Source organism: Pteropus medius, unplaced genomic scaffold (assembly GCF_902729225.1).
Source record: "Pteropus medius unplaced genomic scaffold, Ma_sr-lr_union100, whole genome shotgun sequence".
NCBI classification, from domain to species: Eukaryota; Metazoa; Chordata; class Mammalia; order Chiroptera; family Pteropodidae; genus Pteropus; species Pteropus medius.
Window position 1 is genome coordinate 19548107 of NW_024354500.1, and position 13445 is coordinate 19561551.

A 13445-nucleotide genomic window follows, 5' to 3' on the forward strand; every position below is an offset into this window, starting at 1 on the left:
GTTCTGAACATTTGTTGGTCCCCACACACTTCTGTTTTCCTTTCTTTTATTTTTTATATCCCATGTCTGGCACATAGTAATGTTCAACAAACTATTATTAGCATCATTTGTCTTGATTGTGTGTGTGTGTGTGTGTGTGTGTGTGTGTGTGTGGTGTGGGTGTGTCTGTCTGTCTGCCTATCTATCTATCTATCTATCAAGAAGAGAGGGGTGGAAAAAAAAGCAAAAGTGTATGGGGAGGATGAAGAGAAGGAAAAATAGGGAGAGAGAAAATAAAAATTCTGTTCTCCATTAGAGCCACATTATTTTATACATTATTTACTCTGTAAATTACCATTTTTTTTTCTACTCAAGAATGTTATATTACATTTCTCCTTACTGAACTTTATTCTTTTTGTGTTTGACCACTTCTTTCATGTTTACATAGATAATGTGGATATTAACAATGTAAAAAGTCGAACTTTTTACTGACCTGAAGAACTTTACCCTGTGGACTTTCATCAAAAACCAAGGACTGTTGATACAAAGGATCAAGGGTTTTTCGTGCAATTCTTGTCTTCTTCTTGGCTATACAGGCTCCATTTTCCAAAAGATATACTTTGACGTATGGAGCTAAACAAAGGGAATATCAACATAAAAGGAGTTAATTCTTTAAGTTAAATGGATTTTATTAGAGAATGCCTTATTAGTAATTTAGAGATGCTTATTGAAAGTTTCCCATTGGCTATTTAAATCATTTAAAATTTCCAGTACTTCATAAATTCTATTTCTTAACAATCGTGTTACCTCTACTGCCATTTTCCTCATCTGAAATAAATGTATGCAAAATTGTCATAAGACTCTGACTTACCTGGGTTACAGGTGGAATTACAATTCAGGTTTATATCTTAAAGCTCATTGTTTCCTTTTATGATTAGAACTAAACTTTTCTTTTGCATTTATAAATGCACAGAAAAAATTACTGACACAAGCTAAGAAACAATCATAATTAAACTTTTCTTAAGATGACAATACTCTTCCTAACACTTTCTGATAGAATCATTCATTTTTACAGAATCAAAGGACACAGAAAAGCTGCCTTTTTAATCAATCAGTTTGTTACCAAACAGAGCATATAAAATTCCAATCCGGCAAATGCTTTGAGTTTCTGCCTACGTGAGATTCTCTCATCCAAACATCTTTCCTTACCAGGTGTAGACTTTGAACCAGGTTTTTGCGTTAGGCTTCGTGCTCTAATGACTTCAACTTCTAATTGGCCCTTTTTATCCTCCATTCCAATTTGTATATCACCTGCAAGTGGAGAGGAAGCAAAATATTCCAGCTTCTCTGCAGTTACGTGCGTTAAAAAAAAACATAGAGGTCTATAACAGACTCCAAATTATGATCTTCATGTTCTTGATAAAAAACTAATATTTAGAGCTCCCAACCCCACTCTTGTCTCCCTGCTTCCAAATCAGGTATTGAAATGTTTCACCTTATTTTTCTGGTACTAACTCATCTTATGAGAGTCCCATATCAGTTTATAAATCACTTAACTACGACAAAACTGAATTATTTAAGTGATTCTTGTACTCTAATAAGATTTCTTATCCTTTAAGTCGTCCAGTATATAATACTTCTTAATAAAAAAGCATAATTATCTATATTTCAATTATCTAGAGAAACCATCATTAATGTTTTGGTGAATATCCTAGCAATCTCATAAGTACTTTTCTTCCTCTCTGCCTCCCTCCTTCCTTACCTTCACTTCCCCTTCCTTCTTATCTAATTTTCTATTATGACCATATATCCTCAATTTATTTATGGGCCACTAAATAGGAATGCCATTACCTATTTAACCACATCCCCGTTGATGGAAATATGGGTTATCTACATTGCTATTATAAACAGCACTATGATGAACAGCTTTATAAAGAATTTTTGCACACTTGGTCAATTATTCTTTGAGCATATATTCCCCGAATTTTAATCATTGGGTCTAACTGAATGGATATTCAAAAATTCCATGCATATTGCCAATTAGCCTTCAGAAAAGTCAGTTTGTTGCACTATCGTCAGAAGTATCACAACCCATTAATAGTGGTGTTAGCGATATGTCTAATTTTTGCCAGTCTGGTGGTTAAAGAGTTATAATTTTCATTTCCTTGATTATTAGGAAGGCTGAACATATTTCTAAGTATTTCCAATTTGTATTCCTTCTCATATCTTGCCTGTTCATATCTTTTTTATCCATTTTTTTAATTAAGATTTTCTTCTTTTTCTGATGGGTGTAATGCTTTATCTTTGAAAATGTAAAATGTAATTATGTCTAAGTTAATTTTCGTTAGTTGAATCATCCTCATTTTTCAGTTGTGAATTCTCTTTATTTGCCAGGTCAGTTGATCAATTTCGTGGTTCTGGACTGTTCAACAGTTACACATATAATTGTTTTAGAGCTCGGCTCCTAGAAGTCTCTTAGTCTTTTATTTTCGTTTCTGTTTTAATCAGATACGCAAATAATTTAGAGTCAAATTGTCCTATAAGTCTTGTTATTAATATAAAATATTCTCACCCTCTCTCTCAACTTCTTGTCTTGCAAGGATCACTGCTTTCATAATTTTCAATATTTTTATCTGACTTATTTTTTACCTTTTGGCATTTGCCTTCTTATCTCTAAAATGCTATACTTGTGTTTTCCTACATTTTCAGTTTTGGATATCATGACTGACTTCCAATTTTGATGTCTCTCACTGCTTTCCTTGCCCACCATATACTTCACACTTTGTCCTTCTATTCTCCTGGTATTAATATTTATATAATTATGATTATGTAACGTTATTTATAGCTGAGTGAACTGCAATACTATGATTATTTCTCATTTCTTGGACAGCTCTTCCTTTTCCCTACACTTAATAGGTGTGTTTAAAAAAGCATTTGCTTACATTTTTATGTACATATCATGAATTCAACCCTTTATTTTCTCCTGGTTGTTTACCTCTTTCATAAAATCAAACACATCGAGTATTCTATAGATTTTAATCTTATGAAATCTGACATGCTACGATTTGGACAAATTGCTTTGAAAGCTAGCTTCAGCTGCTAGCTTTAGACTTTCCTTCACTACCATCCTGACTGTCCCAACCATTTCTCTCTTGTGTTGAAGCCTTTATGTACTGAATCTTATCTTCTGATTTTAGGTCACAATTATTAAAATTCACTCAGTTCATTTTGTGGAAGTCAATCCTCCAATAGCCTTCTGAGCAACGCTAGGTATGAGAAAAATGCTTTGAGACCTTTCTTGTCTGAGTACATATTTAGCCTAGCCTTAAAGTTACTTGAGAATTTGGCCAACTATTGTACTCCATATTGGAATCAACGGTTACTCAGAATTTTGAAGGTAATGCTAGGTAGTCTTCCAGTTTCCAGTATTTTAATTAAAGAGTCCAACGAGAATCTGATTTTTGATAGTTTCATATAGAATAACTTTTCCTCTTAGGAAATTGTAAGATTTTCTATTAGTTTCCAGTGGTATAAAATTCCACAGTGATGTATGTGCCTTTGTGTTCACCTATTTCCCTGCATTTTGTTGAGTATACCATGGGTCTTTTCAAACTGGAATCTCATGTCTTTCAGAAAATATCTATTGCACATGCTCCATATAATTTTCTCCATTCATCATCTTTCCTTTAACTTCAATTAGGGTGCATTTTGCTGGCAGAAGTTTTGACTTACCTGGCTTTGGTCTGATCCTTTGGAAGTTTTTCCCACACCATGAGTATGGAAATATTACCTGAGGTGTTTTTCAGTATTTTCTAGTGTCTTTCTCCATCCCTGTTTCTCTTTTACAATTGAGACTAAGATATTATTTTTTTAAGTTCTGAAGAAGGGAGGCAATTTAATTTTTTTTGCCTCATTAAACATTCATGCCAACATCCTTTACTGAATAACCCATCATTTTTTCCATGCATTTCACAAAATGCTACCCTTATCCTACATTATTTTGATGGGGATTTTCTGATAATTCAAAGATCTATGACTAACTTTATTCACTTTGCATAATGTCTCAAGTTAGAAAAATGTATTAGAAATTAGAATAGTCATTTGAAACCGGCAACACCCTAGCTAAAATGTTACTTCTCGCTTGCATTACTATTATGCTACTTTAAATGACCTTGTCAACTATAAAATATGTTTTCCTGTAGAAAAAATAATTCTTACCCATTGCAGGGGTGGCGAGTGTTTGGCGGCCAACAAGCTGGGCTGGTCCCAGTCCATCAAGAAAATCACTGAATTGACTGTCTGCTCCTAGTCGCACTCCAGGAAATATCAAGCTATTAGCAAGAGGACAAAAAACAAATCATTGGATCTCTTAGAATTCTTTTCATTAGTTTCCATTTGACTACTAATTCTAATCATGAATCATAAACACTACTTAGACAATTGGTTTACTTATTGATTCTTTACAATGAACCAAGCATATGAGGTTCAGCACTGATTGAGAAAAGAACTAAACTCTCAATTTAAGAGCTAATGTTCTATTCGGGAGGGCTCATGATAGTTTTTTAATATGCTAAGTTTTTAGACACTTACAAATAAAAGTCCCTACATAAATCTATCCCTGACATAAAATATAGGTGCAAATTTTTATATCATGAACTTTACACAAATAATTGGTCATGAACAGTAAGTAACATTAATGTTAAATTTAAAAATGCCTAATAATTTCTTAAGTAAATATTACAGCATAATACAAATTCTTATTTACAAATAAAAAATTTTAATTTATTCATTTTTGAATGAATTAAAATTTGATATTATTTTGAGATTTTTATTTAGTTCAAATGGAAATTAATTGATTAAAGTATGTCTATTTCTTACTATACCATGACTGCCTAAATTCTCTGGGCCCTAAGCTCCACTTGAGCAGTGATTATGCTCTCTTTGTTTATTAATGGATCCTGGGTGACAAGAACCAGGCTTGTTAGGTAGGTAGACTTCAATGAGTATTTTCTGAATAAGCAGATTTCCATAGAGATTTATTGCTTCCAATGTGCTTCCACACAGATTATTTCCTCACAATCAAGGGAATTAGACAGGGTACATATTATTATCCTATCCAGAGACTAAAAAAAATAAATCTAGGAGAGGTTAAGGAGCTTATCTGTGGTGGAGACAAATATTATTTGATTTGTTAATTTTTATATCAGGAAATAGTGTCTCCAGTTTTCATTTACTTTGTGATACTTCCTCAAATATTGGTATTTTGTCAGCAAGTTTATCTCTATAACTTTCATTCCTGCTGATTTTTGTTCTTAGCTATATTGCTGGGAGCATGCATCCCAATCGTTTGATCAGATAAACTTACTAGTTTTAGGAATAGAGGCATAATTTTATTTCACTTTTGAACAACATATAACAATTTCAGTAAAATAAAATAAAATAAATTATTAATATTTGATTGATGAGATATTTAAATTGTAAGAAATGGACAATTACAACAAATTTGTAAATGGTCAATCCCTAAGGAACCCACTGCAGAATAATAATGACTAATTTAAGAGATCTATCACCTCAGCAAAAGTTCAGCTTTACCAGAAAAATCCTCAAGCATAAGAAAATGCAGGTTTTATGTAGGATCTATATGAAATGTTAAAAAACGAACCAAGTAAATGAAACAAAAATCTAGTGATATTTTTTAAAAATTAATTTCAGAATTAACTAAAACTCTTTAATTAGAAAAATAATGAGAAAGTGAGATCCTGGGCTTTTATCCTAATGAGTTGGTAATGTTTTAAAAACAAGAACATTTAAGTTGTTATGATAGTGTCAGACCTTCAGTAACTTGGAGCCCAAAATTCTTTGGAGAAAAATAGGAATATGGGAAATTAGTTCCTTACTTCTGAATTTTAGTTCAGATTTTAGTGATGAGGCCAGACAATGAATTTCACAGGTGAAAGAATTCATTAAATGTGGCATTTCTATAATAAAGCTCCACTAAGGGACTATTCTGAACATTTTCTGGATGATAAAAATCAGTTTATTTGTGTTAACTCAGCATTTCTTCCTTCCTTTGAAAGGTCTGAGTGACCAAGTGCAGAAATATGTCCGTCTGTACTAATCGCAAGAGGCCAGTTTGTTTTAAAATGGATGGTTGAACATCTAGTTAAATGAAGAAGCTGCACAATAGCCCTTGGTGGCTTTGTTATTTTACCTCTGCCTACAGAATGGAAGGTTCTAAAACTACACAGACATGCAGATGTCACTTACTTCCCCTCGGAGCTATAACTGTTGATGCTGCCGTCAGTAGACTCTCGGCTTGGCTGCCGCACCATCTTTCTCATTTCGGCTGCCATTCCTGTTTCTGTGCTTCTCTGTATAGTGCTTTTTAACTTCTTGTGACCCGACTCTGATAGGAGAAAATAAAAGAAACTCTAAGTTTTATTTAGACAGTTTTCCCCTGAATATTGATTGATTCTGCAAATACAATAGTTAATTATGCAAATGATTAAAAGTTTACTCGGAAAAATAGTGCCTAAGAGAATAATCTGATTAAGTAAATCTCTTTGCCAAGGTGTGCTTTGGCCAAGGGGGGGCGGGCAGTGGATGGTAAACCATTGCCCCGTTTCCAGAGGCTGCCTGAATCTTAATGAACCAAAATGAACTCATTGTATTATTACTGTTGAAGTTGTCAACTTGAATGAAAAATTGGATTTGGCACTGAATTGCTATGTACTAAGATAAGGCTGAACAACCTAATAGGTTTCTTCTAATCTGGAATGCTCCGAATGTGTGGGAACAGGCCTAATAAAGTGGGCCATGTCCTTTAAAGGAGAAGAGGCACTTGGAACCAAGTATGAAAAATACCACAGTTTTGGTACTGCCATGTATCAGCAATACTCATAAAGAGAAACAGCATTTTATCTATTTTCATAACACTTTCACATACATAGTCTCTTTTAAGATAGCATACAGGTTACCTATGTAGGTAGAATATGTATTATCTTAATTCCAAGGCTTCACAGCTACCTTCACAGATACCTGGCCTTTTGACTCAACTGCTTGACTTCTGACTGGCAGTTTGGGGTGGGAGTCTATTTATGTACTGTGAATTATTCTGGCTGATCATTTTCTTGATAAGCTCTAAGTTCAGAGCAACATTCTTGAGCCCCCTTAAAATGCATTAACCAGCATTCTATTCATAGCATGGAAATGAAATTCTAAAATATTTAATTAGAGCTATAACAAAAGGTTAGACAAACTGTTAGACTTTGAATACCTGACATGCCTTTTCCATTTTTATATTCTCTATACATTTTCAGCTTTATTTCAATTTTTCATATAGTACCATTAAGTCATTAATATGTGCAAGAATGCTCTATATACATAACTACATACATACATACACTTTTCAATCTTCATTAAACCTTTGTGAAGCAGGTGCCTAAAACACTGCTAAATAAACCATATGAAAGCATGTTTTCCTCTGATTTTTGGCCATTGCAACCCTTTTGTAAATTGTCCAATAAAATATATAACTGGTTGTTATATGGACTCAAAACTAAATATTCTCTTCAACAGCCATAATGAGTCCGTAAAAACACAAGTCTGAATATGACACTTCCTCTCTCAAGATCTTGTAATGTTTTATCATCAAAATTTAAAGAAGATCCAAAATTGTTGTCATGGCCCATAAAATGCCATATAAGACCTGGGCTGCCTCTCAGATCTCACCCTCTAGCCCTTGTCCCACATGATCATTGTTGTCCAGTCACACTGTCTTCCTGGAATTTTCTTGTACACTCCAAGCAAGTGCTTCAGGTCCTGTTTCCTTAATGGCTGTCCCTTATGATTTTCTTGCCTTGCTCCCTCATTTTATTCAGATCTCTGTTCCACTGTTATCTCTTCAGAGAGGCTTTTTCTAATCCTCATCACTCTTTATCCCCTTACCATCTTCATATTCTCCATAGCACTGCTCCATCTGCCATTAAACCTCTCCTTGTTTGTTTGTCGTGTGTTTCTCCAATTAGAATTTATTTCTTCAAGGAGAAGGACATTGTGAATATTGCTTACTGTTATTCCTAGTATCTAGAGCAGTGGTATACACTCAACAAGATCACACGACACATACTAATGTGCAATTTCCTCATTCCATTTCATATAATTATAATACAAACATGTCTATGTTCATTCTTTTTAATGATTGTACTGTTCCATTATATGGTTATGTGGCATCATAATTAAACCATCTCCTTATTGATGTGTATTTGGGATGTTTTCAGTTATTATAGGAGAGTTTTTATAGAATAAATTTCCAGAAGTTAAAATGATAGGAAAAGAATAGGAATCTGTTTAATCTTAATAGCTATTTCTAGGTTATCCTTTAGAAACATAGTAGCTGTTTATACTTCTACCAACATTCATATAACTATATCCATTTCTACCTAAGGCTCAGGAATTTTCTACATTTTCCCTTTATGGTCTTTGTCTTGCCCACCTGACTTGTCATTGTAGAATTTGTACACTTACTGAAGGCAGAGACTTCACTATGGGTATTCTGAGTGCTGTTTAGATTATGGTTTTTTTTTTTTTTTGTATACTGTGTCTCCTTCTTAGATGTAGGTCCTTTATGAAGTAACCATGGTAGAGCAACATGTCATTCATGCACACACACTGGCTAGATCCACTTGGGGCAAGCCCCAAGGGTATACTAGCAAAGTGAGGTAGAAAGAATGCAGGCAAACTTTAAATCTAAATCAGGTAATGCTGAAAACTGGAGGAGAACAGTTAAGAGTACCAGCAGGAAGGAGATTCAGGTTATTTATTTAGCTTTTCATTTATTTTCTCATCCATCCATCTGTCCATCCATCCATCCATCCAACAAGTATTTACTAAGCCCCTACTACGTGTCACAGACTGTTTTAGATGCTGGAGATATACTGATGAATGACAAATTTCCTGCTATCTTGGAGCTTACATTCTAGTGTATGTGCATACAAGGCAATTAACAAATAAACAAATAAATATGTAACATGCCTGATAATATGTGCTATGGAAAAAAATTAGGTAAGATAAGGGGGATAGAGAATGACAGGTGTACAGCAGCAACGGTTTTATTAAAAAGGAGTCAGGGTCTCATTGAACATTAGTTTGGAGGAAGTGAGATCACAAGCCATGAAGAAACAGGGAAGTAACGTCCATGGAGGGATTAGGCCTGGTGATTGCGGTGGGGAAGCTGTAATGCTGGTCAGGAGGGTGCTGTCATTTTGTCAGTAGTGCAGAATTCTCCCGGTTTCCTCTGCAGTCTTTCCAATGTTGAGATTGACTCTGGCCAAGAGGCTCTGTCACCATAGTTGTCAGGGCTCTGTGTATACCTGGCAATCCAGGTGACAGTAGAGAGTAGGCTGTCAAGACCTGATTTCTCTACATTTCCTAATACAGGTTTCACAGGGTTATCATTCATTACATATTTGTTCAATGAACAAAAAGGAAAAATTTAAAAGTGTAAAGTCTATTAATTTGTTTTATTTTTTTAACTTGGAATATCAAGTTTTCTTAAAGAAGTTTATATCTACAGGATGTCCCAACATTCTTAGCACAGTTTTAAACTTTAACAGCGTTCAAAATGTAAATGCTATACACTTTGAACACACATTTGAGAGGTCGGTTATTGAACTTTCTTTTATACTTATTTAATTTTGTGAAATTGAATAACACATTTGTAGCTTTAAAGTTCTCGTTTTAGTCCTTCTGAAGATGGCAATCATGGACCAACTTAGCTTTTGTCTTACTTATGTTAATATTCAATGTAAAGAGCTTTGATGGACTAAACAATTTTACAAAGGCCCAGGTAAAAGCTGAATAAACAGTTCTAGTTATGAATTTGTCTTATTTAAATTTATAAGGGCTCTAATATTATTTGGAATGCAGTGGTTTAAAGAAACATTTTGTCAACATGAAAACTGTGAATTTGGATAAGAATAATTCATGCAACAAATATTTGTTCAGCACTTGCTCTGGGCCCAGCCTTTTCTAGATGCTGGTGATACAGCAATGAACACAACAGACAAAAATCCTTGCCCTAATGGAGCTTACATTCTAGTGAATATAATGACTTGCTCAATACCATGCTTGTTAGCAGCAAAAGCTGGGTTGAAACCTGATTTTCTGAACTTCAGTCTTGTGATCATTCCATTATACCACAGTTTAGGAAAACAGAAAATCTGATCTTATTCATTTTATGAATAGAACAATAATTTAGCTATATATATGTATATATATGTACACATACACACCTACATATATATATATATAATTTAATTTAATTATACCTTCTCATATGGACTTACAAGTTCATTTGAAAACTTTGTTAAAATCACATATATTCTATACAACTACACATGTATATAATTAGTTTCTATGTATATATGCTGTAAATATAGCATAAATGTTTCATATATGTATTTTTAATATCAATATAATGCATTAAAACATTAAATATTAGAAAATATTGTTAAATTTATTAAGGATACCATTATTTAATAATTATCTGTATCCACTGAAGAATCATTAACCTGATAAAGATATACAGTCTATTACCAAATTATGACATGAGACCTTTGACTTGAAACCACCGTTGCAAGTATTATATGAAGAACAAAATGATTAGAAAAATACTATATTTTAATATTCTGTACTCACGAACACATGAAAAATTAGTAAAATTTATAACATTTGGGGGCAATATTTTACCTATGCTTTGGAAGAACTGTCTCTCACAGAATGTTCCAAGATGTATCATATTTACGTATGAACTTTTTCTCTTTTCATATTTGGAGATACCTATTATATTTAGAAATGCTCTGCTGACTTATTCATTTTGTAAATACTCATTAAACACCAAGTACATATAATCTAATAGGCATCGTTCTAGATGTTGGAGCTACAACAGTAATAAGACAGAATAGTGCACACGATAAACAACTAAAACAAATAACATGATAACTTTAGATATTGGTAATCAGCACACACGCAAAAATAAAGCAGAAGAGACTGTTTCGATAGAGTTACTTTTGACCAGCTATAGTGCAACACAGAAGATTTATTTTATATGCGTTTAGCTTTAGCTATTTACGTTATGTAAATTTATGTTATGTTATGGAGAAAGGAAAGGGAAGAGAGAGAACAATTTAAAGTGAGTGTGACTCTGCTGTTTGCTATGCCACTCAGTGAGCATGAACCTGGTGAGATCAGGAGGTGAGAAATGCAAACCTTCCCTTACTTTACTTTGTTTCCATTCCTGGAAATAATTCTAGTGTTTATGATGATCTCTAAAATAGGCTGCCTAAAAAAACAAACCAACTACTTTATCTGGTGTTCAAACAAAGCAGCGCCAATACAGTTATCTGTTGATATTGGACTTAGTGAGAGGCTATGGATGGGTATCCAAGGGACTTGAAAGGAAATTTTAACTCTGCAGATGGTGAAGGGGGATTTGTATTTCATAACTAGAGAGCAGCATGTGTGAAGGTCCTGAAATGATAAAGAGCATGGCCCCTTGAGATAACTACATTTTCAGAATGACCAGAGTTCAGTGAATGGTGAGTGAAGACAGTGAGACTGGAAGCTAGAGACGTAAGCAAGGGAGGGACCATGCAAGACTTTCACCTAAGGCTCTCAAGGTGCATGATTATAAATTATCTAGGTGGCTTCTGTGTTATTATCAATATTGTCCTTAATGATTTCAAGGGCTTGGTCTGCCCAATATCAATATTATCCACAGAAAGTTGTGTGTAATTTGTATTATATCTAATCTCATACAGCAACATTGTCTTAGATCTCCAAGAATCATTCTTTAAGAGAAAACATCCAACAGTTCTCTTTTGTTGATGTCCGATGCTTCTAGTGTTGTGGTAACCAGATTGCTGGAAACTTTTATTAGGCAGTCTGTTCTATAAGTGTCACATTTTTTTAAAACAAATAAACAAAAATGCTCTTTTTGTATTGTGCCAAGGTTTTTAAATAGATTTCATCCCAAGCTAGATAAGTACAACTTGTAAAACTTTCACAGGTCTAAAGATTATTTTTAGAAAATTGCACGAGTGTTCTTTAGCTTTTATGGCTTCCCTAATTTATTCTCCAAGTTAAGCCTACAAATCATGAAGTCTAGTATGGTCCTTTCCTCTTCCCATTTTCCAAAGAGACTTATAATGAAAGAAATATAGTAGTCAAGAAGCTAAAAATAGTATCATTGAGAATATTTTCGTGAAATGGATGGGATAAATTCCCTTGATGACATATTCAGAATACTTCAAATCTTTTCCAGTGATGTATTTATCCTCTTCCACAATTCAAAAGAAATAAAATGTTTTCTTTTGCTGCCATAAATTTTAAGTTCTCTACAGATTCAACTGTAGAAAAAGGATTTATCTGTGCTGAACACTGACCTTTACTTTTTCAGTCATTCTGTGGCTAATAGTTCACCTTTGGTAAGAAGCCTGGTATTGTTATGGGCGACTGTAATACCTGCCTGTCACACATCTGCTTAGTTCACTCAATCACACCCAATCTTTTCAGCAAAAAGTTTGCTCATGTGAGACCTTCTCACCCAATGGGTGAAAATGTAAGTAACAGCAAGTTTGAGAGGGTCTTTTAAAATAACTTGCATATTAAACTTAATAAGGCTGCCCAAAAAATTTAGGTAAAGAGGTATATCACTGAAACCTATCACTTAGACTGCATCCTATTTTGGCCAAAATGATAAAGGAAGGGGAACATTCAAATGCTAAACTTCTTACTGCTGCAAGTTGTTTGTCCAAAGTATGTTCATGTGAAAAACTGGTTCGTGTACCCCCAAATTCACAGGTTGAAGTCCTAACTCCCAGTACCTCAGGATATAACTATTTGGAGATAAAGCCTTTGAAGAAGTGATTAAGTTAAAATAAGGCTGCTCGGGAGGTTCCAATCATATCTGACTGGTGTCTTTTGAAGAAGAGGAGCGTAGGACACACAGAGATGACCATGTGAAGAGGCAGCAAGAGGGTGGCCATCTACAAGCCAAGGTGAGAGGCTTCTGAGGAAACCAAGCCTGATCACTCCTTGATCTTGGATTTACAGCCTCTAGAACTGTGAGAATATAAATTTGTGCTTTCCAAACCATCCAGTCTGTGGGATTTTATTATGGCAGCCCTAGCAAACTAAGATATCCAGGGAGTGGATACTGTTATTTTAACACTCTAAAGTCTCCTTATTTAATAATTGTGATGATTTAGATACAATTTAAAGCACCTGGGGATAAATAATCACCTATGATATGGTCTGAGGATGAGTTTAAGCCCTAAATACTAGGATGGATTGATTTCAGGTTGCCTTGATTAAAAAGTGGTCGGAAGTATTACATGATTATACCTAAATCATTTATTAACCATTCTCGATATTAAAAAAAATAAAGCAGATTTATTTGTCAAGAG

The 13445-nt window shown here is 34.0% G+C and overlaps 1 protein-coding gene across 24 annotated transcripts in view; it reads right to left on the reverse strand.

The window, feature by feature from the left end:
* Positions 1 to 13445, reverse strand: part of RIMS1 (regulating synaptic membrane exocytosis 1) — a 412504-nt gene that overhangs the window by 3619 nt on the left and 395440 nt on the right. For all 24 annotated transcript variants that reach the window (XM_039853370.1, XM_039853369.1, XM_039853357.1 and 21 more), the window contains 4 exons: positions 6247 to 6385; positions 4198 to 4310; positions 1189 to 1290; positions 473 to 612 (listed from right to left, as the gene is read on the reverse strand). In XM_039853370.1, the coding sequence (XP_039709304.1) occupies positions 473 to 612; positions 1189 to 1290; positions 4198 to 4310; positions 6247 to 6385 (494 nt within the window). The remainder of the gene's footprint in view (positions 1 to 472; positions 613 to 1188; positions 1291 to 4197; positions 4311 to 6246; positions 6386 to 13445) is intronic.